The following is a 24,875-nucleotide window of genomic DNA, read 5'->3' on the forward strand; positions in this document are numbered from 1 at the left end:
TTGTCCGGTCTGGATAGCAATTTTATTCATTCCGGACAGAGAACCCCACAAAGATAATCTATCAGCGTCAATGTGTATAGTGTTCCAGTTCCAACTTTGTATGCTCATTTTTGTTTTTGTTTCATCACTTCCAATTTCACTTGTTTATTCTGTATCCTGTATGAGTTCTCTCTCCTGGATTAAATTGTTAACTAAAGTGCTGGATGAGACAGGGAGACCCCTGTTACTGAACAAACACTCTATAGCAATAATTACCATCCATGTAGGGCAGGCTATACAGCTATTTAACACTTGTTTTCCACAAAAGAATGTGACTTACACCACCTTTAAAACACATTAAAACCAGGAACGCATCTGTGCCATTTTAGATGTCAAATAGCAGCTATATAAAGCGTGTACATTTGCTATTTTTGCTATTTTGTGAGAACTACTGATTTAGGAGGCGTTTGTAGAATCGGCCTCAGGTCTTAATGGGTTAAGTGGTTTAAATGGTCAGTACTGAACTGTGTTCCAGAGCTGGGCTGTGGAACACCGCCTCAGGTGAAGCACGCGGAGATCCAGTTCTCGTCGACAGCGCCAGGCTCCATGGCAGTCTACCACTGCCACCCAGGCTACATGCCGGCGCCCAGAGCCACCCAGAGCATCTGCGGCAGCCAGGGATCATGGAGCCAGCCACCCATCTGTGAGGGTCTGTAATAGAGACCCACACCCACCCACCCACACACACGAACACACACATTACACCACACACGCACGCGCGCACACACACACACACACACACACACACACACACACACACACACACACCCACACACACACACACACACACACACACACACACATTACACCACACAAAGTGCTATCATAAAAAAAGAAAGCACTGCCGCACAGAGTTTGAAACAAGAAACAGTGACTTTTGGTGGATCCCCTGAGAGTCATAATGGGCTGAATGTTACATTGGAAAACTAAAATGGCTACATAATTACAGTAATTAGGGTCATTTATCCTCTCTGAAATATCCTGACTATAGAGACTAGTGTTTGGTACTGGTGATAATTTTGGCAGAAATTTTCAATTTTGTTTTAGTCTTGGGTCTTTTAAAGTTATTTCTTCCACCAGGTTTTTGTCAACATAAAACTGGATTTTAGTGAAGCCAATGCTCTAAATTACATTTTAGTGTGATGCCGCCTGCCAACTGTGACGGCTAATGTTATCATCACTAGGGTTACTGGAAAAACCGACATGTGGGTAAAAATAATATTTCGATTGTTTCTCTGTTTGGAATCCTTCCAGAGATCAACGAATGCTTGTCACAGCCCTGCCTAAACGGGGGTACGTGTCGAGACCGGATAGCGTCCTACCTGTGTGAATGTGACGAAGGCTTCACTGGAAACCGATGTCAGACAGGTAGAACAAGCCCCTTGCGCCTGATCAGACACTATCAGGTCTAATTATCACATTGTCAACGTTGTATCGTCTTTAATATAATTAGACCGGTGTCTGGACTAAATTGGAAACACGCGACACCGTCACAACACCTGCGTTTCCCGTTCAAATCTGCTGCTGAGTCAATCACTTTCTGGAAATTGGACATTGGACTGCTCGGCTATAAACAACAACAAAAACGTTCCTTCATTAAATGACACAAGATTTCAACATTTTATGTAAATTATTTCATGTAAATGTGCATACATGTGTATCTATACAGTGACAACAATGACAATATACAGTATTTGTGGCAGCACAGGTAGAAAAAGCATGCCATCTAGTGGCCTCTTGTAATATAATACATCAGGTACAGTCCAGGTTTAACTCTAACCAAATGAACAAGGATGAGATCGATAGACATGAGACTTGAGTCATGACATAAAGAAGAACAACAAATCGTTGTGATCACATTTCTGTATCTGTAATATAATTGATTTGACATAATTGATCTTACATACAGTAGCATACAGTACTTACGTATACATATAAATAGGATGCAGGATGAGTGTATAAGTGTTTTGATATTTTAGAAATAGTGTAAAAACTCGAAATCTCCAACAGGTTTGATGCATTTATATGTACAGGTACGGATGTGATGGAACTAGAGACTGTGAAAATTATGAGTTTGCCCAATGCTAATTCCGGGGACCAATCAATCGGCCCTTTCTGAACAACAGCCATGCGATCCAAATGAGTACGCATTCTTAATCTCAACGGGCGCACTCCCAACGGGCGCACTCCCAACGGGCGCGTGAACAACATATTTTAATAACAAAATCTCCCATAAGACAGGCAAAGCCAGGAATCCTACAAACAATTAATGATGTCTTTTATGTAACTTGTGTTCCATTATAGCTTGTATTCTATGTAGTGGAAATAAATGACTCATGGAAAAGCCACTGTTGAGGGGCAATAGCCTCCAACGTCTGGCTTTCAGAAATTACATCATATGGCAGCTAAGTCTATGGACTTTTAATGACGTAGAAAAACAGCACCACTCGAGTCGTGACGTCATGTGGCAGCCAAGTCTATATGGACTTAATGTTTTAATGTTTGCTTAACAATCAGCATTCTGTGTTGCAACATGTTGTGAGCTTGTAAATGGGCTATTTTGGCTAAGATATCGGAGGATAGATCTGGACCCCTGTGGGACTCTGGTTAACTAAGTAGCCTATGTAGGCTAGGGTTTAAGAGGTTTTAAGAGCCATAGAACACCCTAATGATATGTCTGTGATCTGAAAAAGACCATGTAAGAGAGTACTATACAACGAAAAGAAATGGCCAGAGAACGTTAAAGGAGAGAGATACAATTCATTTTTATTTTAATATAAATGTATCAACCAAATTTTGCCTTTGTGTCCTTGAATACCTTTTGTCAACTCAGAACAGGATGGCTGCGAGTCCAACCCCTGCCTAAATGGAGGTGTGTGCCGCGTTTTCAGACAAAATCACTTCTGCGTGTGCAAGGACGGATTCTTCGGGGACCAATGCCAGATGTGTAAGTGCATTTCCATTGATGTCTTGCAGCAGTGGTTTTAAAGCCACATATTGACTGCTCTGTTATTGTTGCGCCACAGTAAGCGCTGGTCTTTGTCACCCTCTAGTGGAGAACCCTTGTGTATTACAACCTTGTGGAAACCGTGGCCTCTGCAGGAGTGACAGGAGAGGGAACTACAACTGTGCCTGCAAGGTCGGCCACACGGGCAAGGACTGTGAGAAAGGTCAGGAGGCAGGACACACTTACCTCAGCATTCTGTTCAGACTTTCAGAATTGATTAATCACTTCAGGATTCTTCTGCATTATTCCACAATTCAGTCACATTTATTCCGTAAAAACACATTCATTCAGTTTCAGTGTATGAGATGAAGACATTTAGAGAGACAAGCTTTAGCGACGTTTGCTAATAAATTGTTCCAAAAGAACCACTCTTTTGAGTGAGTGAGTGCACACCCAAATGAATCGAACTCTCATCATTATATTTTCTTATAGAGGGTATGTGCGTGGGGAGGTATCAACTTTATTAAACTTAGTGACAGCAACGAAAAGTAACAATCTTTCAGCAGACCTGGTCCCAATTTTGCGTCCCTTCTGGGGTGTAGAAGCAAAAAATTAGCGGACCAAGCTCTGGGGAAGTACTGTATATGAGGTTTACGTGGTTGAAAGTGTCAGTCTTCCGATCATCACTATAATGTCTCCAGACTTGTTGCCTCCGTCCGGCCTCCACGTGCTGCGGGTGGAGGAGAACGAGGTGGAGCTTCGCTGGGACGAGCCGGACCCCGTCCACAGCCTGGTGAACGGCTTTGCCGTGACCTACGCCCCTCTGGGCCGCGGTAACCGCAAGACGGACTTCCTGGACAGGAAGCAGTACAGCCACCTCCTGACGGACCTGGTGCCAGGTCTGCTGTACAACATCTCCACGTTCTCCGTCAAACGCAACACCAACAGCAACGACATCAGCCAGCCCGCCGTAGCGCTCATACGCACCAGTGAGTAGGAAATGAACGCGTGTAACGATATCTTCGCTTTATGTCCTTTGTCTCCCTCTCCTGGCGGAGAGAGGTAATTGCACTTACAACTTTTGCACCACTTACAGTATATAGTTATATATACTGTCCCTTCATCCCTTCATATGACAATGAAGGGAAAATTACGTCATAATGTATCTTTATTGTTAATGGCGTTTAATGTTTGTGTTTGCACTGTTTGTTTTAGTATTAACATGATACTTCATACTTGGTCATACAGATAGGTTCAAATAACTTAGTATTCAATAAAATAAGTCCCAGTTTGTAGCTTTAATGTGTGATCACTAGTGATCATGATCATGACTGTTTCACTGAGCGGCCAACCAAGTTTATTTTATTCTCTCCGTCATTATTAGAGCTGTAACTATTGTATCGATTATTTTCTTAGCAATGATTCTATTGTATAAAACTATTAATCGAGAAGCGTGTTTTTATATCGCTGTTGTCGGGCAGAAACCTTATCTCCATGTTCTAACTTTGTGTGTGTGTGTTGTGTTTGGGGGGGGGGGGGGCACTAGCCCCTCCTATAGAGCGTCGCAGTCCCGCCCCTTACCATGGACCAGGAAATGAATGCATTTTTCCCATAGACATTTCGTAAAGTATTTATTTAAAGACCTTTTAAGCGTCGTACGAAGCCAACTCGAGTCGTGACAAATCATGACAACACACACAATATTTTGGACCAAACAAATAATTACATAGAAGAAAAACAACAAAAAAAAGTGTTGTAACCTGCCGTTTTTTTCTTCTTTCTAATTATTTTTTCGGCCCCAAAAATTGTGTTTGTTGTCATGATTTGTCACGACTCGAGTTGGCTTTGTCCGCAGCGTAAACGTCTTTAAATAAATACTTTCTGAAATGTCTATGAGGAAAATGAACGGAGAATCATTTCCTGGTCCATGGTAGACTGCGACGCTCTATACACAGGTTTAATGTTTGTCTTTAGTTCAATGTTTGTTTTCTAAACGCATTGACAATGAAGGGAAAATTACGTCATAATGTCTCTTTATTGTTAATGGCGTTTAATGTTTGTGTTTGCACTGTTTGTTTTACATCACCATTACATCACCTAATCAACATGAGTTAGACTTTAATATATTAGCGCCCCTCTCTTCACACGGGTGTGAAGTGTGTTTTGTAAATGCTGATCATACTACAGCATCACACAAAAGTATAAAAAGTAGCAGATCCCCAAGCTTGAAACACGGTGCAAATCGATGCATTTCGAGCTTGTCGATCTGCTACTACTTATACTACTTTAGAATTTGAACAGTTCTGAACCGACAGAGACAATATATTATATAAAATAGTATCGACGCAGGAATACAATTTGAATATATATTTTTATATTGACCAACTTGATTCGTCTAAAGCACTTTTTATACTTTTTATTGAAAGAAAAAAAACTACATTTTATTTCTGCTATTCTGTCTGCATTGCTTGTATTGTACCTCGGCACCATTGAAAATGAGGGTTCACCTTCACCTCAGTGTGTGTGTGTGTGTGTGTGTGTGTGTGTGTGTGTGTGTGTGTGTGTGTGTGTGTGTGTGTGTGTGTGTGTGTGTGTGTGTGTGTGTGTGTGTGTGTGTGCGCGCGCGCGCGCGTGCGTGCGTGCGTGCGTGCGTGCGTGCGTGCGTGCGTGCGTGCGTGCGTGTGTGTGTGTGCGTGACAGAACCACGGCGGGTGGAGCAGCTGCAGGTGGTGAACGTGTCGTCGTCTCAGGTGTGGCTCCGCTGGCTGGTGCAGGCAGCCCGCCACGCCGCGGTCAGCCAGGTGCGTGTGTCTCTCCTGCCCTCAGACGGTAGCGGGACTCGCACTGCCTTGCTCAACACCAGCACCACCGAGTACTCCTTCAGGTCCGTACCGTACCACAGTTAACCCCATTCCCACCCACAACCACATCCTCTTTAGCCTGGGAAGCATTCCTTTTCGGGTTTATGATCCGGTCGGGAGCGGATGGTAACTTACGTCATGTTGTAGTCACTGATTTGTAGTCATCAGGCAGGAAACCACAAACCGGAATCAGAAGTACCCAAAACTCTCAGTGATCAAGGGAATCGTAATTTTAGGGCCTACACAATAAAAGCATTGATGCGGTGTATGAATCCGACACGTTTCCTCAAGTACGTCTTGGAATAATTCGTTTGGTATATCCATATTTTATTCCAACTCGTAGCGACTGGCGAGACTAAAAACAGGGGAGACCAAAACAAAGCGATGCCGAGAAAGACGGAAACCACAAACATGAATACGATTTTCTTTTCTTTTTTTCTTCTTTTTTTTTACCATCCGGTCTAGACTGGATCACACAGAAATTTAGAAACACAGACCAGGCCTTCCTCCGAGGTAGAAGGTTACCTCCTCTTACAGACAGTTTCAATCGATGTCCAGTAGATGGTGATGTTGAATCGCTGTATATACAGAACAGCTTTGATTAAATGTCAGGCGGAAACCTTGTATGTCCAAAACCGTTACTTTTGAGGAAATGTAAAAATAAAAAAAGAACCTGCATGGTGTTCCAATGACTCACATGTGGTTATTTAACTACGATTCTTAATTTCATTGGTTCAATATTTATAAAATTCACTGCCATTTTCACTTTCAAACGTATTCAAAAGTCACGAAAATAGCAGATATGCAAGCTTGTTGTGAACTATTTTTGCTACTTGTGTGTGACACTCTTGAATGACAAAGTAGGGTATTAATTTACAACAACAAACATCAAAAGTTGAAATATGGAGATGTATCTTCCCAACCGTAACGATATCCTACAGTTCCTGTATCAACCACTAGAGGCTTATCTTCATCATTTTTTTGATGATTTTAAGATAAGTGGGTGAGACTGCATTCTGAATGATGTATTTGAAGATTCTGGTATTTACTTGTCTTTGCGTTGCATTTCTTTATGCATTGCCTCCTTCTTTTCCTCAGTTCATTGCTTCCTGGCCAGATGTACACTGTGGATGTGTTGACGCAAAGTGGAATCAGACCGGACGAGTTTCCCTCAAGCAGCCACTCAGCTGGACCACTACACATCTGGACCAGTACGTTTTTACCTTGCAGTGCACTTTCACCACCATACTGTTTGTTAACCACATGAGCACTAGCGCCCCTACCCTGAGACCAACATCGGGCGAAAATAGATCTGCAAGCTCACAACAGCACGATGCGTTGTAGAGAGGGACCTTGTATAGAGCAGTGGTTCTCAACCTGTGGGTGGTCCCCAGATGAGAAAAAATTAATTAATTGAAAAAAGACCATTACTGCATCAAAGGTAATCAAGGGGTATATGGCGGTTAAGGGGTTAACCCATTCAGGCCTGACGTCAAAATTAAAAAAAAAAATGTTTTCTAAATCATGACAATTTTCGGAAAAATTTGAGGCACATTTTAACGATTTTTCAATAGCTAAATTATAACATAATGTTTAAAACACCAAAAGGGGTTCCCGCCCAAAATGGGTTAAGAAGTGTAGAACGGCTTGTACCGAAAGACATCAGCCGGTGAATATTTGATGCAGATGATTTGCTTGTCTCCTGTTCAGTCTTTCTATTCAGAGTGCAGGCCTCCGCTATACTTTTTCAATGATTGAGTCTTGGAGAGTGAACACACCGCTTATAAAAACAAACATAGAATAGAATAGAACCATAGTGCCAGGTGATGATATCATATTATCTTTATCATGGTGACTGAATCATAGAGTCTGGCCTGATTTGAACAGTCAAGCCAAAAGTTGTCCCTGGAGAAAAGATTAATATTCAAACAAAACATGTGTGACTTATTAACCACGAAATTATGTTTAGCCAACATTGACTTAATGATTCTGGAAACAAAATCTAACAATGAAGTTTTCTACATATATTTATGTAGAATATGGCCAAACAATAGACAATAACATATCTGTGCTGGCTGGAACCACCTAACTCCAAAATGTAAAGTTTTCAGGAAATTAAAAAAGAAAAACCATCCAGCTCAAGTGGAGTTAGGAGGTTTTCGCCAAAGCACTTTTTAATACTTTCCATTGGTTCAATTGTTTTTAACCAACACACAGACGTAAAGGCTGTTCAATAGCATTGATTTATGGAAAAAAATCAAAAAATCAAAAACCACAAAATGGAGGTTAGGTGGTTTCTTCCGGACAGCAACGAATTTTGATTGTGGTTTGTGCCATTGACAAGCTCCTTCATTAAACAACCTAATGTTGTGGCTATTTGTCAGCTAAGATTACTGTAACAGACAGAGCTTCTGAAGACCAACACAGTCCTTCATATCATCATCATAATCGTGACAATCTGTGACCCACATTACCTGCAGGGCCGCTCCCTCCACAGAACCTGACCCTGTTGTACGTGACGTCCAGCACGGCCCACATATCGTGGAACCGCCACCCCAGGAACATCCCCGACGGCTTCGTGGTCAACGTGACCCGAGGCCTGAACACCAGGAGCCGCTTCCTGCCCAACGGGAAGCTGGGGTCATACACGCTACGTGAGCTGACACCGGGGCAGCACTATTATCTGGCACTCACGGCCGTCAGGAACACGGGCCACGAACAGATTCACAGCATACCTCAACACTTAGCCTTCACTACCTGTGAGTGCACGCGCACACACGCACACACGCACACACACACACACACACACACACACACACACACACACACACACACACACACACACACACACACACACACACACACACACACACACACATTTTTAGGATGGGTGTTCCCAGTGTGTATCAGAACTCAAGGTCCTGGCACTGTTGTGCTTCATTCGTCCTTGGTTGTGTGCTATGTCGGGCACCAAAAATAGCTGATCTACATGCTTGCAATGTGACGTGTTTGTAGATTGCAATTTCCCATTGCAATTGACAGTTAAACACCAACTCATAATAAATCACGCTTCAATGTTATCCAAGAATTTCACTTCCTGCATTATCGCTATCCGTTTAATTTACCCGAGACAATGAAGAACTGAAAATATCGGACAGGGACCAAATTTATATCACTTATCCTCCAAGATGCAATCCCTGCTTGGCCCGGGGAGATATTTCACTTCTGTATTTACATCCGACAGTACTATTTGTCAACCAGTAGGTGTCCTACCTGACACCAGGGCCTATTTCACAATGGAAGAGTAGGGAGACCACCTCCAACCACTGCAGATGTACTGGGTTATATTGTATTGTATGTATATAACATACTACACCATATTATGGTGTAGTATGTTACTACGCCAACATAGTACTATGCCATATAATGGTGTAGCATGTTAGTTACATACTACACCACATAATGGTGTAGTTAGTATGAAACTATATGGTGGAGTATGTTAGTTACATACTAACTACACCATATAATGGTGTAGTTAGTATGAAACTAACATACTACACCATATTATGGTGGAGTATGTTAGTACAAAAAAGGTTCCGGATTGTAGCTTTAACTACGTAATTAATCTGTCTTCGTCTTTCATCGGTGATACTTTGAGAATCCCTATCATTAAATGATTGTTAAGGAAGAATTCTGCACATATTTGCTTTGGCCCAGTGCCCATGGAGGCCCGCTGGGGCAGGAGAGAGAGGCCGACATCAATGGGGCAGGGGACCCAAGGCAGTCGCACACACCCCCCGTCTCAACCTCAGGACCTGGGAGGGGCAACAGAGACAGAGAACTCTGAGGAACTGCCCAGGTATTCATTTGTACACTTAAGTGCTCAATATTGACAATTACCATATTATTCTGTATATCATCTGTGTTTTGTGTATCATCTGGTGGTGATTCAAGTGGGGTGGTATTAACCACATGACATTGTTTGTTGTGCTGCAGATACACAGAGCTTATTGACAGACGAGGAAAGATAACAGCTCAGTTCACTAACTTACAACCCAGAAAACCTGGAATCCGCCATCGTGTCAGTAAGTACAAATGAAAAAGCCACCAGGTAATAAAACATTGTAAGCGTGGGCAGGCACTAATCAGTGGTCTGGAAAAATGGTTAACACGTATTCCGGACGGCGTTAATGTCTTCCTAAAAGTCTTGATGTTCAGCCATATAACACACACCTCTGATTTTTATATCCGTTAACATAGTGACACTGTTTTATAGTTTCTTCACGGTGAATAGAAAGGTAAAAGGAAATGTCTGACCTCACTCAACACGTTTTCAAGCCTGTGCATCCTGGGAGGTCTACAGATTACTGCATACTAAAACACGCTGCTTCTCAATTCTAAAACAGCTTTCCCCCCCTATTGCAACACAGGCTCTCAGTCCCAGTCGCAGTCACTGATAAGATAATTAATTCACTGCCATTACCTGTTTACACACCACTTCCTAACAGGAAACATTGATGTCTTGCAGGGCCTGATCCTCCAATCAGGTTAGAGAGGATGGAGGAAACAACCAACAAAATCAGCCTGGCACTGGAGATCCAGGAGGAAGGCTCAAGAACAAGACCTGGTAGGTGTTCTCTATGGAGTTCTGCTGCTGTACTGTAGGTGTTCTCTATGGAGTTCTGCTGCTGTACTGTAGGTGTTCTCTATGGAGTTCTGCTGCTGTACTGTAGGTGTTCTCTATGGAGTTCTGGTGCTGTACTGTAGGTGTTCTCTATGGAGTTCTGCTGCTGCACTGTAGGTGTTCTCTATGGAGTTCTGCTGCTGTACTGTAGGTGTTCTCTATGGAGTTCTGCTGCTGCACTGTAGGTGTTCTCTATGGAGTTATGGTGCTGTACTGTAGGTGTTCTCTATGGAGTTCTGCTGCTGCACTGTAGGTGTTCTCTATGGAGTTATGCTGCTGTACTGTAGGTGTTCTCTATGGAGTTCTGCTGCTGTACTGTAGGTGTTCTCTATGGAGTTCTGGTGCTGTAGGTGTTCTCTATGGAGTTCTGCTGCTGCACTGTAGGTGTTCTCTATGGAGTTCTGCTGCTGCACTGTAGGTGTTCTCTATGGAGTTCTGCTGCTGCACTGTAGGTGTTCTCTATGGAGTTCTGGTGCTGTACTGTAGGTGTTCTCTATGGAGTTCTGGTGCTGCAATGTAGGTGTTCTCTATGGAGTTCTGGTGCTGTACTGTAGGTGTTCTCTATGGAGTTCTGGTGCTGTACAGTAGGTGTTCTCTATGGAGTTCTGGTGCTGTACTGTAGGTGTTCTCTATGGAGTTCTGGTGCTGTACTGTAGGTGTTCTCTATGGAGTTATGGTGCTGTACTGTAGGTGTTCTCTATGGAGTTCTGGTGCTGCACTGTAGGTGTTCTCTATGGAGTTCTGCTGCTGTACTGTAAGTGTTCTCTATGGAGTTCTGGTGCTGCACTGTAGGTGTTCTCTATGGAGTTCTGGTGCTGTACTGTAGGTGTTCTCTATGGAGTTCTGGTGCTGCACTGTAGGTGTTCTCTATGGAGTTCTGCTGCTGTACTGTAGGTGTTCTCTATGGAGTTCTGGTGCTGCACTGTAGGTGTTCTCTATGGAGTTCATCGTTTATATATCGTATCGTGAGGTACCCATATTGTCCCACCCCTACTCTCTAACCCCCCCCCCCCCCCCCCAGAGGTCCTTGAGGGGGTTCCAGCCACCGTGTCCCCAACCAAATAAGTTAATATGGCATCACATCGTGGCAAAACACATAATGTGGGACATGAAAGCGTTGGAGAACCGCTGCTCTATGAAGGTGTGGTATTGTAGGTGTTCCCTTTGAACGTGTGGTAGTGGCGAGGGGACTAATGTCACTTGGCTCCTTCAGAGGGGTACAACAACCACCCCATGTAGTAATTGATCCCAGATGGAAGTAAAACTTTTCTCACACTTCTCAGCGCTTGAAGCTAAATATGATTTTCCACATTTGAAAGTAGAGGTCAGTGTCCTTTTGGGACGCTTCATGGAAACACCATGCTCATTGCCTCGGGTCGAAACTACAGTACATAATGGATTATCATTAATGTGTTTGGCGAAACATTGTGATACGAAATGTCGAACAGAAATTATTCGTGAGAATGTACAGATTGGAGGTAAGGGGATGGAGAGAGAGAGAGAGAGAGGGAGGGAGGGAGAGAGAGAGAGAGAGAGAGAGAGAGAGCGAGAGAGAGAGAGAATGATATCCTCAATGTTCATTTATACATTTGTAACTGAAAGAGTGAAAGATTTACATGTAACTTCATATTTGTACCCTGCTTGCTCGATGCTGCTGTTTATTATCACATGTGCATGTTGGTACCGCATGTTTGTTTTTTGCTTAGTAACATGGTTTTATTGTGCAATGGGTATATTTTTTCCATATGAACTTTGTTATTTAGGGTTGAAACAGTGTGGTGGGAGCGGCTATCTTTGGGAGAGCTTTTGTTTTGTTTTGTCTTGTCTGTATGTATGGTTGTACTGTTGTATTGTTTGTGAACTGTATTGTACTATGTATCTGTGTTGAGGACCTCCTCTAAAATTAGATGAGGCATCTCAAGGGGCTCATCCTTTCAATAAAAGGTATATACAAATGGAACCAAATCAGTGGATAAACAGGCACTCTGTAAAAAGGCACAAATTATTTATCTCCTTCTTTTTCGGATCCAGTTCTCTCGCTTTCTGTCGTCTGTTGGGAAGACATGACAACCAGCATAACGACATATTTGGCAGATTCATAAATTAAAGTACTCGCCCTTTTCATAGCTGACAGCTATAAACCATCCAGTCATTATGATTATCAGTAACCATTTCCCAGAGTTGTGGAACCACAAGCCAACACTGGTCCATTTGGTTCCATTTATTCACTCTGAGAGTTACATTAACACTCTGGATTCTACAGTGTATAAGCCATCAGCGCAGGGGTGAGAAGTGAAGATGGAGAGAGTAGGTTGTCGGGCGTGAGACGTGTGAAACTGGAGATCTATGCTGTTAGTCGTCTGATCTTGGCCCTGACAGCAGCTGTTGTCTTTCAGAGTCGCCTCGCGACTGCCGCAGTCTGCCCTGCCAGAACGGCGGCACGTGTGTGAAGGGGAGCGACTCCTTCATCTGTGACTGCATGAACGGCTTCAAGGGCCGACAGTGTGAACTGTGTAAGTTTATGCCTCGTACACGCACACACACACACACACACACACACACACACACACACACACACACACACACACACACACACACACGGCACATGCACACGGCACATGCACACGCAGCACACACAAATTAACACTGAGCACAGGGGGAAAAAGCTGATTATTTGTAGAGAACTAATTATCTCCCAGCTGTTTCGGCAGAAACACTGCATTGTGTGATTGTAATGTTTGAGTAAATCATACTATACAATCATCATCACAACAGAATAAAGAATAAAACACATTTCTGTAATTTGGGGGTTATTTACCCTGCACATGAATGCAGTGTTGAAAAGGAGTCCCAACCCATCGTAACGTTTGTACAGCTGTCCTCGTGAAAAGCCACCCCTTTCAGTCTGCTCACAAATCATATGGGAGGGGGGGTTCCTGTGTGGACCCTAGTAGTACAGCAGTAGTACCTCTACCAACTCAGTGACGTCTTTACTAGCATGCAAGGCCAATAAACACTACTACTTTAGGGATGGACCCTAAAGTAATCATCCAAGAAGACATGTAGACATCTGCATTTGTATCTCCTTCCTATGCCTTTGGGCTGGGGCGGCCGTGGCTTAATGGGTAGAGAGGCCGTCTGGTAATCAGAAGGTCAACAGTTTGCATCCCGCCCATGTCTACATGTCAACAGTTCCCCCCAAGCACTCATCATGACCATCTGAGTGAGCAACCATCAGTTTGGTGAAGTGGAGCTAAATCTGAATTTCCACCACAGGATTAGCAAAGGGCCGCCCTCCTTCTGCCTCACTGACATAATGTTTAATAACATTTCACACGTCCTGTTACTAGGGCCTTACAGATGCACAGATACCAATGTATACAGTATTACGCTTCTCTTCAAGAGGTTATTATACAGCAGGCAGTGGTGAGAAGCATAACTATTGCCTGTGATAAATGGAAGTGCAGAGTGATAGACTGAATCTAGAGGTTTTAAAGTTGAAGTGTAAATTAGCACTGAGGATTTTGTGTTTTGCTGTGCTGAGAGGGTATATTTGTTGACAAAAGGCTTGCTGGTTGTCTCATTAACACTAATGGTCATGTCATCACAAATTAATTTGTGATGACATGAATGCTGTCTTCCTGATCATTTGAAGAGCGATGAGAGGCCTGCTGGGAAAGTATAATCCTTAAGGACGTTGGATGTTGTTATATCTACAAGGCCTGGCTTTTGCAATCTCTGCTGATCTCTGCTTATCATGTTGGTACTGGTGAAGCAATCTGTGGTTGAGCAGTTCATGAATGGAAAGTATTGGTGTTGCTGTGGTAATTCCATCCTGACGGCAGTGGTGTCTTCCAGGAACACTGCCGCCGCACTGTTCCTCAGGTCCACTTCCAGAAGCTCTCGCCAAGTGTTCATTTGAGTTGGGAAAGTGGTGAGTGGTTCCCTCATCAAACGATCCACTGGCCACTCGTATCCTGCAAGTGGGGGCGTCCTGGAATACCACTCCTATCAAGATGGGAAACAAATGAACCACCCTTGCGTCCCTATTCTAAATTATAACATATGGCAGAAGCTCACTACACATGTTATGGCTATGAGCTTGTAGATGATCAGCTATTTCAGCTAGTTGCTGTACAACAAAGTATATAGGTTTTAAGTGGTTAGATGAATGTTGATCTTTTGTAGTCAGTCACTGGATCTCAAGCCATCACTTTGCATGTGATGTTTTATCTGTACTGGAATCCAGTTTTAGTTTCACAAGTGAGACGCTTTACTTGGAGAGTGCCATGATCTCGAATATGAAAGTAAAGCATAGCACTGTATATCATCTGTGCACACAAGAATTGTTATTTTAAGCTATTTACTGCTGTTGAGAGGAAACCTGTCTCTGAATTACTAATTTGTTAGGAATGATCTCACTATTTTAAGACTTTTGTCAGTGAATGAATATGTCAACACATGGTTGTTTTGTATCAATTGATCGTCTACTTACTACCAGTCATGATGTAGATATGACGCTGTTCTGTATTTTAGGCAATGTGGGAACATTTTTATATACAGGGTTATGATCAATTGGATCTTGGATGACAAGTATTCCATTATAAAAAGAAAACACACTAATCCAGGGTTTCTCAAAATGGGTACTGTGTCTGTGATGTCATTCCGAGGTGCCATAAAATACTGGAATTTAGCAACAATATCACTTCATATGACTTAGTACAAAGTTATTTTCAATCATTTGTAACTGAGACAGATATTCTCTCAAGTTATTTTAACTGTTAATATCTTGCTCCATATCGCATATGAGAGAACATCCCAATTGTTCTATTTACAGAACAATTGGGATGTTCTCTCATATGCGATATGTTCGCAGATATTATGGTTAAATAACCACGGTTATTACATAACATTCAGTTTTCCTCATGACATATTTTGGAGGAAAGGTTTGCGTATTTATGCACACAGACCAGCAAATGCTCTCTTCCAACATTACCTGTGAACTGTGAAAACGAAACGCATGCGGTCTCCGAGGCTACTACTACCAGATGAAAGGTAGAGGTAAATAGGTTTATTTGAACAAATAATGTTACACCAGTGTGTAGTGGCTCAGGTGATAAAGCGGACGCTTGGTAATCTGATGGTTCTCCGTTCGATCCCTGGCTCCCCCTGGGTTAGTGTTGAAGCGTCCTTGAGCAAGACCCTGAACCCCTAACTGCTCCTGATGAGCAGGTTGGAGCCGGCTTGCATGCTTTCCTCTGGTGTCAGTTTATGAATGTGTGTGTGAATGGGGGAAATAATGCAATGCACCTTGTAAAGTGCTTTGGATAAAGATGCTATATAAATGCACCATTATACACCAATTCAGCAACTGACATTGGAGGCCATGTCTGATGAGTCTGGAGTCAAAGGAACAAAACTGAGTAGCGATTGCTCCAGTATCGTTTTCAGCTGGATTTGGTGATTCCAAAAAGTAAATAAAAACATATCAGAACCGAGATACAATTGATAAACTTAAGGCTGGCACGTAACATTTTAAGTCTGGGGTTCTGCTAACTTTACTTTTTGAAAAGAGTATTGTTTGATACTGTTTTGCCACTGTTTGTGGACGGGCTCGACCCAGCTAGAGCCCATTTCGACCTATGCAGGGATATCCTGACACGGAACCTCATCTCGGAGCTAAAGCGTAGCAGCGTAGATATAATAGACTATCCAAACGGAGCTAAGGTGATAGTTGACAGTGAAAATCAACAATGTAATTTATGGTGCCATGGATGAAAAAAAAGTATATAGGGGTGCCCTGAGCCAATTTACAATTTACAATTTAGGCATTTAGCAGACGCTCTTAATCCAGAGCGACTTACATTAAGCAAAAACAAAAAGCATGGCATACATCACATGTATAAAAAGTAGTTATCATGAATCATGCGTAAACTAAGAACGTAACAGTGGAGTATCTATGTAAACTATACATACTATACTATATAATATATTATACATGTGTACTATAAAGTGCTATGACTACATAAAGTGCAATTCTAGAGCTGTCTACATAACAAGCCCACACTAACATAAAAATAATCACACCCGTGTGATTTTTGAGCGGTGCCTAACCGCTCCATTACGCAGCAATGTGTGTATGTCTGTCTCTGTGTCTGTGTATGTCTGAGCACGGACAGCTGCAACACCTAAAGTGGCCAGTTAGTACAGCACAGAGTAAAGTGGCACATAGTACACTACAGTACGAGCCCTGGGCGTTCCTGGGGCTCTGGATGTTCCTGGGGACCCCGGGGACCCCCACATAGTAACTCTGTCATTACTCAACCGTTTCGGATGTGGGCGGCTCGCCCCTCACACACGAACACACCCTCTACACTCACATACACACACTCAATAAGTCCTGCCCCCTGCTTGTTGCTATATGACTTCACTTATCATCAAATGTTGATGAAAGTGCATTGTGGAAGACGTTGGCCACATAACTCTGAGCCTCTCTCCTCTCCTCACCTAAACATCCTTAGTCCGATTGTTTAAACATTCTTTTCCGTAAACCATCCATCAACCGGACAGGAAAGCCAAGTTTCCTCCCCACTTTATCTAGCCCTATAAACTCCTCAACACATTTTTCTCTCTTGACAGAACAGTATGTAAAAAAAAGTGTTCATACTTGAACTTCACACTAAATGAGATTTTTCTGTCATCTCTCTCTATCTTGTTTGCAGTGTGCCAGCGAGTGCCACACCCCTGCACCCGTCTCTACTCTGAGACAAAGAGCGTGCCTGTCTGGGAGGGTGGAGTGTGTCATTACCTGTAAGTCTTCATAAGGCAGGGATCTCCTGCTTCTTGACTTTCTTATACACTCTCCAGGACATAATGCTGTTTAAACGTTGCATCCAGAATGTTAACCACTTTCAACCTGGGTTCTCTATTTTGGGCATGTCATTTTAGGCAACATTATATACAAATAATATGTTCACACATGTTACATTTTTGAGGGGCGCTAGCCCCTCCTATATACAGGTTTAATGTTTGTTTTAAAAACGCCATTGACAATGAATGGACAATTTACGTCATATATTGTACCTCATTACGTCATATTGTCTCTTTATTGTTAATGGTATTTATTGTTTGTGTTGGCACCGTTTGTTTTACATCACCATTACATCACCTAATCAACATGAGTTAGACTTTAATGTATTAGCGCCCCTCACTTCACACGGGTGTGATATTTTTTTTATAGATCTACATTCAGATCTACATTGTCTCATCACTTTACAGACCTGTACGAATTGTGTAGAATTCAAAGTAGAAACTGGGGCTTTAGCACTTTAAACCCGGCATTACTATTTTGATAATAGTAATAAATAGGTGAAATGTGTTAGTTTGTAGATCTATAATTCTTCTGGAATGTGACACAGTCATAAAGTATAAAGTAAGCTTTGGGCTTGCTGTCATCAGAGCAACGCCCTCCTAACAACTGTATAATTAAAGGTGGGATAGTAAATAGTAGATAATATATGGGATAGATAGTAGATAGTAAACGTACGGTGAAGTACAGTATATAGGGCTTAAGTGGTTTAATGTAATTTAACCCATTTAGGACCCATTTATGTTATAAAAAAATCACACCTGTGTGAAATGAGGGGCGCTCGTATCATTATACATCATCATACATCATCTCATGAACTGAATTTATGTGCTTGGTTAGCCGATTTGCTCGTCTACATATGACGTAAATTTTCCCTTCATTGTAAATGGCATTTAATGTTTGTGTTGCCACAAATTTACGTCATATTTGAGGCACATATGACCTAATTTCTCCTTTCATTGTCAATGGCAAATATGAGACGTGTGGGGACAAAAGAGGGGCTAGCGCCCCTCAAAGATATGCTGATATACTGTACATAGCAACAAGAACCCAAAACTGGGTTCCCGCCTTGAAAGGTAAAAACCCCAAAAAGGGGTTCCCGTCCTAAGAGTATGAATGTTCTGTAGCATATTTTTTTTACACTCCACAGGTACAAAAGGACGTATAAAGTACAGCAGGATGTTTGCTATCGGGAGATTTGTGAACCGTTTCCGAAGAAAAATCACAGTAAGTCCCAGCTCTGTGGGAATTGAAAAAGGTGTTAATCGGTCATAACATTAATAAAAGTTATAAGTTGCAAATCTTAGTGTATATATATTGTAAATAAAAAATAAAAAATATAGTTGCGACTGTAGGTCGCAGATTACTATGAAAACCTGCAAAACCTGTCCGTCAGTCAGTTCATGCCTCCATATATGGTTGTCAGTCCATTACGCCTCCTGGCATCACTCCTCGTGACACGTCACACCACCATATATGGCCGTCAGTCCATCACGCCTCGTGACACGCTCCATATATGGCCGTCTCCATATATGAAGATCACGACTATCCTCATCAAACCCTGGATAGCCATACATGGAGAAGACTGGATCATCACCTAGATCTGCATATATATTATGGAGCTGACCTGTTCTGACAATCCATATGTTGATCCTTCCACACCCATCCTCTTCGATGTCTCCCTTTTGACTGATACCTGTCCAATCTATTCAAACTCTAGATGAGCCCGCTCCAAAGTTATTAGTGCAGCCGTGCCCGGCAGCTGGTGAAAACTAGAGTTCTCAACAGGCCCGAAACTTAAGGCCCTACCTGGGCCCTCATCAAACCCTGTACACTCAAGACACTGCCCCCACTGCCACCCCTAGATCTCCATATATGGAGCTGACCTGTTCTGATATTCCATATGTTGAACTGACCTCATCAAACCAAGTACACTCAAGACACGCTCCATATATGGCCAGTACATAATTCATTCCATATGTTGATCTGAGCCCCCATGCCAAAGCGCTCGCCCTGCAGTCTGCCGTCACCCAGGTAGATGCCCTTTAGGGCAAGGTCGCTTCTCGCCCTCAGGGCGTCTTACTGGTATATATACTGTAAAACCAGTTCATTTAACATTCAGAAGAACAACCAGAAAGCAGCTAAAGTTGATTTATTTCAACAGACAATACAGAAAGATAAATTTCTTCTAATTATATTTTTCTTTTCTCAAGACAGTTACACAGATTAGTATATGTATCAACAATAATAATGTATAATTTAATGGTTTTTACCAGTTGTCCTAAAATGTGTGTTTTTGTCTCTTTCTCCAGTGCACTCAGAATCAGATGTGAGGACAATCGTTGCTGTCGCATGAAAATCTTGGCGCTTCACTTTTGGTGTTTTTTAATTACTTGAATCAAAAAGTTGATATGGTAATTTTATGAGATGAGCAGGTTGCACCACCCCAGCGCCGATGACACCTGTTCAGCACATAATGAATACATTTCATAAATATACTGTCACCAATATGAAAATAATTTAGCAAAAGATTTGAAAGTAATTGACCAAAAAGTTACCAAAAGGCCGTTTGGAGACGAGTTTTCTACTGAGCACTATATATCCATAAAGACTCTACTCTGGCCTGAGGTCAGCTTATTGTACTGTAGCTTCGAGCTCCACGAGGACGTCGATGAAACCAATGGAAATCAAATCATCAATGGGATGCCACAGGTGAAACCACTTTAACCCTGAAGGCCACATTTTGGGCATGTAATTATAGGCAAACATCAAATACAAATTGAGAAACATTTCCCCAAAAATCTTTTGAATATTCTTAGAAAACAATCTACAAGCTCACCGCGCAGCACAACCTGTGGCGTGTTATAAGCTTGTAGATCAGCTATTTTCAAAATCATTTTATTTTGAATTCCTATGTGGTTAAGTGGTTAAAAGAATGTTTTAAACTGATTTTCTGACCAAATGAATAGTCCAGTGCAGTTTACCTTGCTTCAGCCTAGACCTAATATATACCTCAAATTCATGTCCATATTGACACATTAGGAAAGTATTGTTTAAAATTTGATTGCAGCTTTGTCCCTCAGGGAAATTTGTATGATTGATTATGATTTTTTTTTTTTTTTTTTACATCACTGAGGAAAATTAGAAACCCACTTAAAACAAATTCAACAGTTAACAGTCGGCAGTTTCTCAGCATTTTAGTGTAAAATACCATTACTCTGTCTCTAAGCAAACATCACTGCTAGCTCTCATGTAAATAGTGTGTATAGACTGTTTTGTAGGTGAATATTTTAATAATAAAAATGTTAAAATTAATTTTGCCTTTTTTGTTTTGTTTTTCTTGTGTGCTTTTGTTTAAAAGCACACAAAGTGAAAAACACACCTGCACACGTTCTTCTTGAAAAACGTTACAATCATTCAGCCTTTGCCTACAATGGAGAACTGTACATATTTGGTGGCCACAACGATAACTTCAATCATCTTTGGAAATTCAGTCCAGAGACCTTCTGCTGGAAGAAGGTATCCGACGTAAGTGAGGAGCGCTCTTATCATCGTACATCATCATGACGTAACATGTCTATTTTCTCATACACATATGACGTAAATTCTCAATTCATTGTCAATGGTAATAGGACAAAAATATCGATTTGCTCAGACACACGACGTAAATTCTCATTGTCAATGGGAATTTAATCTTTGTGTAGGACAGAAATAGCCGATTTGCTCGTCCACATATGATGTAAATTCTCCATTCATTGTCAATGGGAATTTAATGTTTGCGTAAGACGAAAATCTACACTAATAGCTGAATATAGGAGGGACTAGCGCCCGGCCTCAATAATCAGCACAATGCAGCTCAGTTAGATGGGCCTTGGATTCTTTTTTTTGCATGTTTAAATTAAGCCTGCCCAAATGAATACAGTATGATAAGATAGTCCTTCAAACAGTGCTGCATTCATGCTTTCCTCTAAGACCTTTCATTCATTCAACCCCCTATTCAGAAATTCAACTATTAAGCAATTATATAGTCTCCTGCAATGAGGTACAGTAGCCTACAGTACACCCAAACATTTGAGGCAATGCACTGTTTTTAGGCTTTATTCACGTGTAATGACGCACACTAGCAGTTGGGCACTGTTGGGGATAATTATGGCCTCATCCATGATAATGGTTTCCTGCGGCCTGTGAAAAAAAGTGACCTGAAACTAAAGCCTATTAGGCTTTAGTTACTGTTGGTAGGTAGGCTATGGAGGGGTAGTTACTGTTGGTAGGTGGGCTATGGAGGGGTAGTTACTAGTTAAACTACTAACTACCCCTCCATAGCCTACCTACCAACAGTACCTACCCACCTGACCTAATTAATTTGCCTATAGGTCTACTCACTATAAATAAATGTCTCAAAGTAAATTCCCTTTCTTTTAGACTTATGACCCGGAGCCCCTTGCGTTATACACACGCACGCACGCGCACACAAACACAGACACACACACACACTCGCATTGGCCCCTGTAGCGCCGCCACTTACATTCCTTAATAGAAGTAGACAACATGTCAAAAAAGACCAATAGAAACATTTTAAGAAATTAGGCAAGAGACCTTCTGTGAAAACTTGTCCCTCTCCGTCAAAATAAAATAACATTATTAAATAAATAAACAAAAAACATATCCTTATTTGGCATTTTGCTCAGAGCAAATGATGATTATTATAATCATCACATCACCCATTCATTTACAGATTTACACACGATTCGAAGAGTGGCGCTTCTTGGCGCAAGTGGGGGGGTCGCTCGCCATAATAGTCGCCCCCCTCCCTAAAGAACAGATCTACAAGCTAACAACGCGTCGCGAAGTGACACGTTGTTAGCTTGTAGATCTGTTCTTTTTTTGGGCGAGCGACGTCGGCACCGCTACTTGCTGTCGTCAGAGCAGCGCCCCCTCCCTCCAATGAAAAGTGGGATAGTAAAGAAGGAAAGACACGGAGGAAGGAGGACCATGGAGGGAGAAAGCTGGATGTGTTAGCAGCGCACTACTTTTGGAACACATTTTTAGGATATTTTGCCCATCTTTTTTTCGCTGGCAGGAGGTACGATTCGCCGCGTGGATGTCTCGCGTTTCTCCGAATCGAGTCTAGAAAATCCCATTCACAATCAAACCCGGCGGTTTTGACCTGGAGCGGTTACTTTGGACGGTGTATTAGCCCGACTGAAAGTTAGCCCTGCCCCGGCTAGCTGTCGAGCTAAAAGCACAGAGGAGGGAGGGAGGGAGGGAGGGAGGGAGAGAGAACACTTCCAACACGGACGGAGTAAAAAAAGAAAACAAAGGAAAACAAAGCGCGACTACATGAGTAATGTCGCCTTCGGGGGTCGACTTTAGATACGGATGAGACCGAGATCATCATCGGGTATCGAGGAAGGCGACAACAACTGCGAGGAGCCAGACGAACAACTGCTATGTTGGGGTTGATTCGGTGCTCTGGCAGCCCGTCTGAGTCCCGAGGTCGGCCCCGCTCGGCGCTGTGGACACCGGGGGGCTTCTGCTGCTTGTTCTTCCTTCTGCTGCTGGAGGAGGGGGCCGTGGTCTGCCTGAACAACCCCCCCAGCAGCCCTACGAGCGTCAGCAGCAATAACAATAACAACAACAACCGCCCCAGTGTCAACATATACATGAGTGTGGAGGAAGTCAAGAAGCTTTTGGGTAAGGAGGAGGAGAAACTGACCGTAGCTCTGTGTGCGTGTATTTTCGTGTCCAGTGTCCACTTGATTGATTGATTGATTTGAAAATGTTATTCACAGTATGTAGAAATGGGTACATTTCAACGAAAGTAAAGGTCAATACAAAATCTGCTACGAGGATGAAACCAGAACATGTTGTTTACATCAGGGTCCTCCATTTTCAATTCATCAGAACTACTGCTACTACAACAATTATTACCTGTACCACTTCAACATCAAATGACAGTGACTTATTATTACCATCATTCTTATAATGATTTCATCTTACTCTTACCTCGTGCAAATCTGCTCACTGGTTTTACTTTCTCCAAACTGTACTGATGCTATTATGCTAATGGCATTTGTATATTTGGTTTTTGATAGTGAGGAAGCCTGTGATGTCATTTTGGCATTCTCTTATCCCATGTGTCAGCCTGCTGACTCGCTGTGGACCGGGCAGCATGTCTGTAGGAAGGAGGAGGCGAAGAGGTGGATGTATGTTAGCAAAGGTCCAAAAAACTAATCACAGTAATTTATGTGCTGCTTTTGTCTTATCAGTAATCTGACAAACCCAGAAATGGCTACATATACTCCTAAACAATCACTAAAATGCAGACACAGACAATTGCTAAATTATATTAGAAGGATCTTGAACTGATGCTATCGGTCCTTCTGACTCCTGACCCACAGCTGGTCTAAACAAGTAGACCATTGTCAGGCCAGGTTTAAGTTCCAGTCTTGATAGGATATGGACTACATGTGTTCCATGCCTTGAGCTTAATCCATGTCATCCAATTAATGTTTTCCTTGTGTTCAGTGTGTGTTGATGCCTGTTTCCATGGCAACATGGATAGCAGTGAAATTAACTTGTAGTCTATGGAAATGTAATCGTGGGATTTAAGAAAAACAAAAATGGGTTTAAGTAACTTGTTGCTGTAATAAGAAGCATATGATTTTTAGATGGCGACCATTTGTGTGAGAGAGAGAATATGGCCTACTGTGGTTTGGGGCAGCCTAAGGCGGCTTCTTTATAAATGCAGCAGTCTTTCTCTTGTAGGTTTGTACATTCAACGAACAGACTTGTAGCCCCATACTGAACTAGATATCTAATTAAGCTATACCTAATGACATTTCCAGACCATCAAGGAACATGAATCATGGTATCCAAATTCCAAAAGAGCTCAGACTATGGCCAAAATTAAGATAGAATTTGTGTAAATGACATCCAATTATAGTGACTACTCGTAACGATTTGACCCGCCGCTGGGGGAGGTCTGTTTCCCTCCATTTCCAATCACTGATAACATAGACATTGTGATATCACAACATAGACTGTGAGTGAGCAATATGGGCTCAATAGAGGTGGAAAGCACTGTTTGAGAGTCTTTGAGATGATATTTTAGAACTATTTAATTGGATGAATATCTGGTTTGGTCTGGTGTAGACAGCCTTGGGATATGGCTGCAACTGCAACTAATTATATGCCCATAACATTGTAGTCATTTGTGCATTCTTCCCCTGAGGAATGAAATGCATCCTGGGATGATATTGATCACCCAAAGATGTTGTGGTCCTCATGTGGCATGAAATGCTCCATTGTTGAACCATAATTGAACCATCAGACGCTTTTAGGTTGAGAAAGACCACTACATGTCAAGATGGTATTCTGAATACTTGGCTTTTAAATAAGCCTTAATCCTTTGGCAACAGCTTCATTTCTGAACGGCAAAAACAGTAAGTCCCAGGCACTCAAGAAATGTCAGGA

General features: G+C 42.2%; 2 protein-coding genes across 4 annotated transcripts in view; both read left to right on the forward strand.

Annotated features, from left to right (window-relative positions):
• Positions 1 to 20,645, forward strand: part of sned1 (sushi, nidogen and EGF-like domains 1) — a gene marked incomplete at its 5' end in the record, with an annotated part of 48,646 nt that extends 28,001 nt beyond the window's left edge. Inside the window, 15 exons of the mRNA XM_079505475.1 lie at positions 515 to 688; positions 1,294 to 1,407; positions 2,873 to 2,986; positions 3,093 to 3,209; positions 3,688 to 3,975; positions 5,687 to 5,870; positions 6,946 to 7,058; positions 8,328 to 8,606; positions 9,565 to 9,706; positions 9,844 to 9,932; positions 10,376 to 10,474; positions 12,928 to 13,044; positions 17,254 to 17,341; positions 18,550 to 18,626; positions 19,712 to 20,645. Of these exons, the coding sequence (XP_079361601.1) occupies positions 515 to 688; positions 1,294 to 1,407; positions 2,873 to 2,986; positions 3,093 to 3,209; positions 3,688 to 3,975; positions 5,687 to 5,870; positions 6,946 to 7,058; positions 8,328 to 8,606; positions 9,565 to 9,706; positions 9,844 to 9,932; positions 10,376 to 10,474; positions 12,928 to 13,044; positions 17,254 to 17,341; positions 18,550 to 18,626; positions 19,712 to 19,755 (2,039 nt within the window). The 3' untranslated portion in view covers positions 19,756 to 20,645. The remainder of the gene's footprint in view (positions 1 to 514; positions 689 to 1,293; positions 1,408 to 2,872; positions 2,987 to 3,092; positions 3,210 to 3,687; positions 3,976 to 5,686; positions 5,871 to 6,945; positions 7,059 to 8,327; positions 8,607 to 9,564; positions 9,707 to 9,843; positions 9,933 to 10,375; positions 10,475 to 12,927; positions 13,045 to 17,253; positions 17,342 to 18,549; positions 18,627 to 19,711) is intronic.
• A 1,711-nt stretch (positions 20,646 to 22,356) lies between these two features.
• The window catches only part of ryk (receptor like tyrosine kinase), a 62,006-nt gene continuing 59,487 nt past the window's right edge, over positions 22,357 to 24,875 (forward strand). For all 3 annotated transcript variants that reach the window (XM_079506936.1, XM_079506938.1, XM_079506937.1), the window contains exon 1: positions 22,357 to 23,093. In XM_079506936.1, coding sequence (XP_079363062.1) covers positions 22,850 to 23,093 — 244 coding nt within the window. In that variant the 5' untranslated portion in view covers positions 22,357 to 22,849. The remainder of the gene's footprint in view (positions 23,094 to 24,875) is intronic.

The sequence above is a fragment of the Electrona antarctica genome, assembly GCF_951216825.1.
Source record: "Electrona antarctica genome assembly, chromosome: 7".
Lineage (NCBI taxonomy): Eukaryota > Metazoa > Chordata > Actinopteri > Myctophiformes > Myctophidae > Electrona > Electrona antarctica.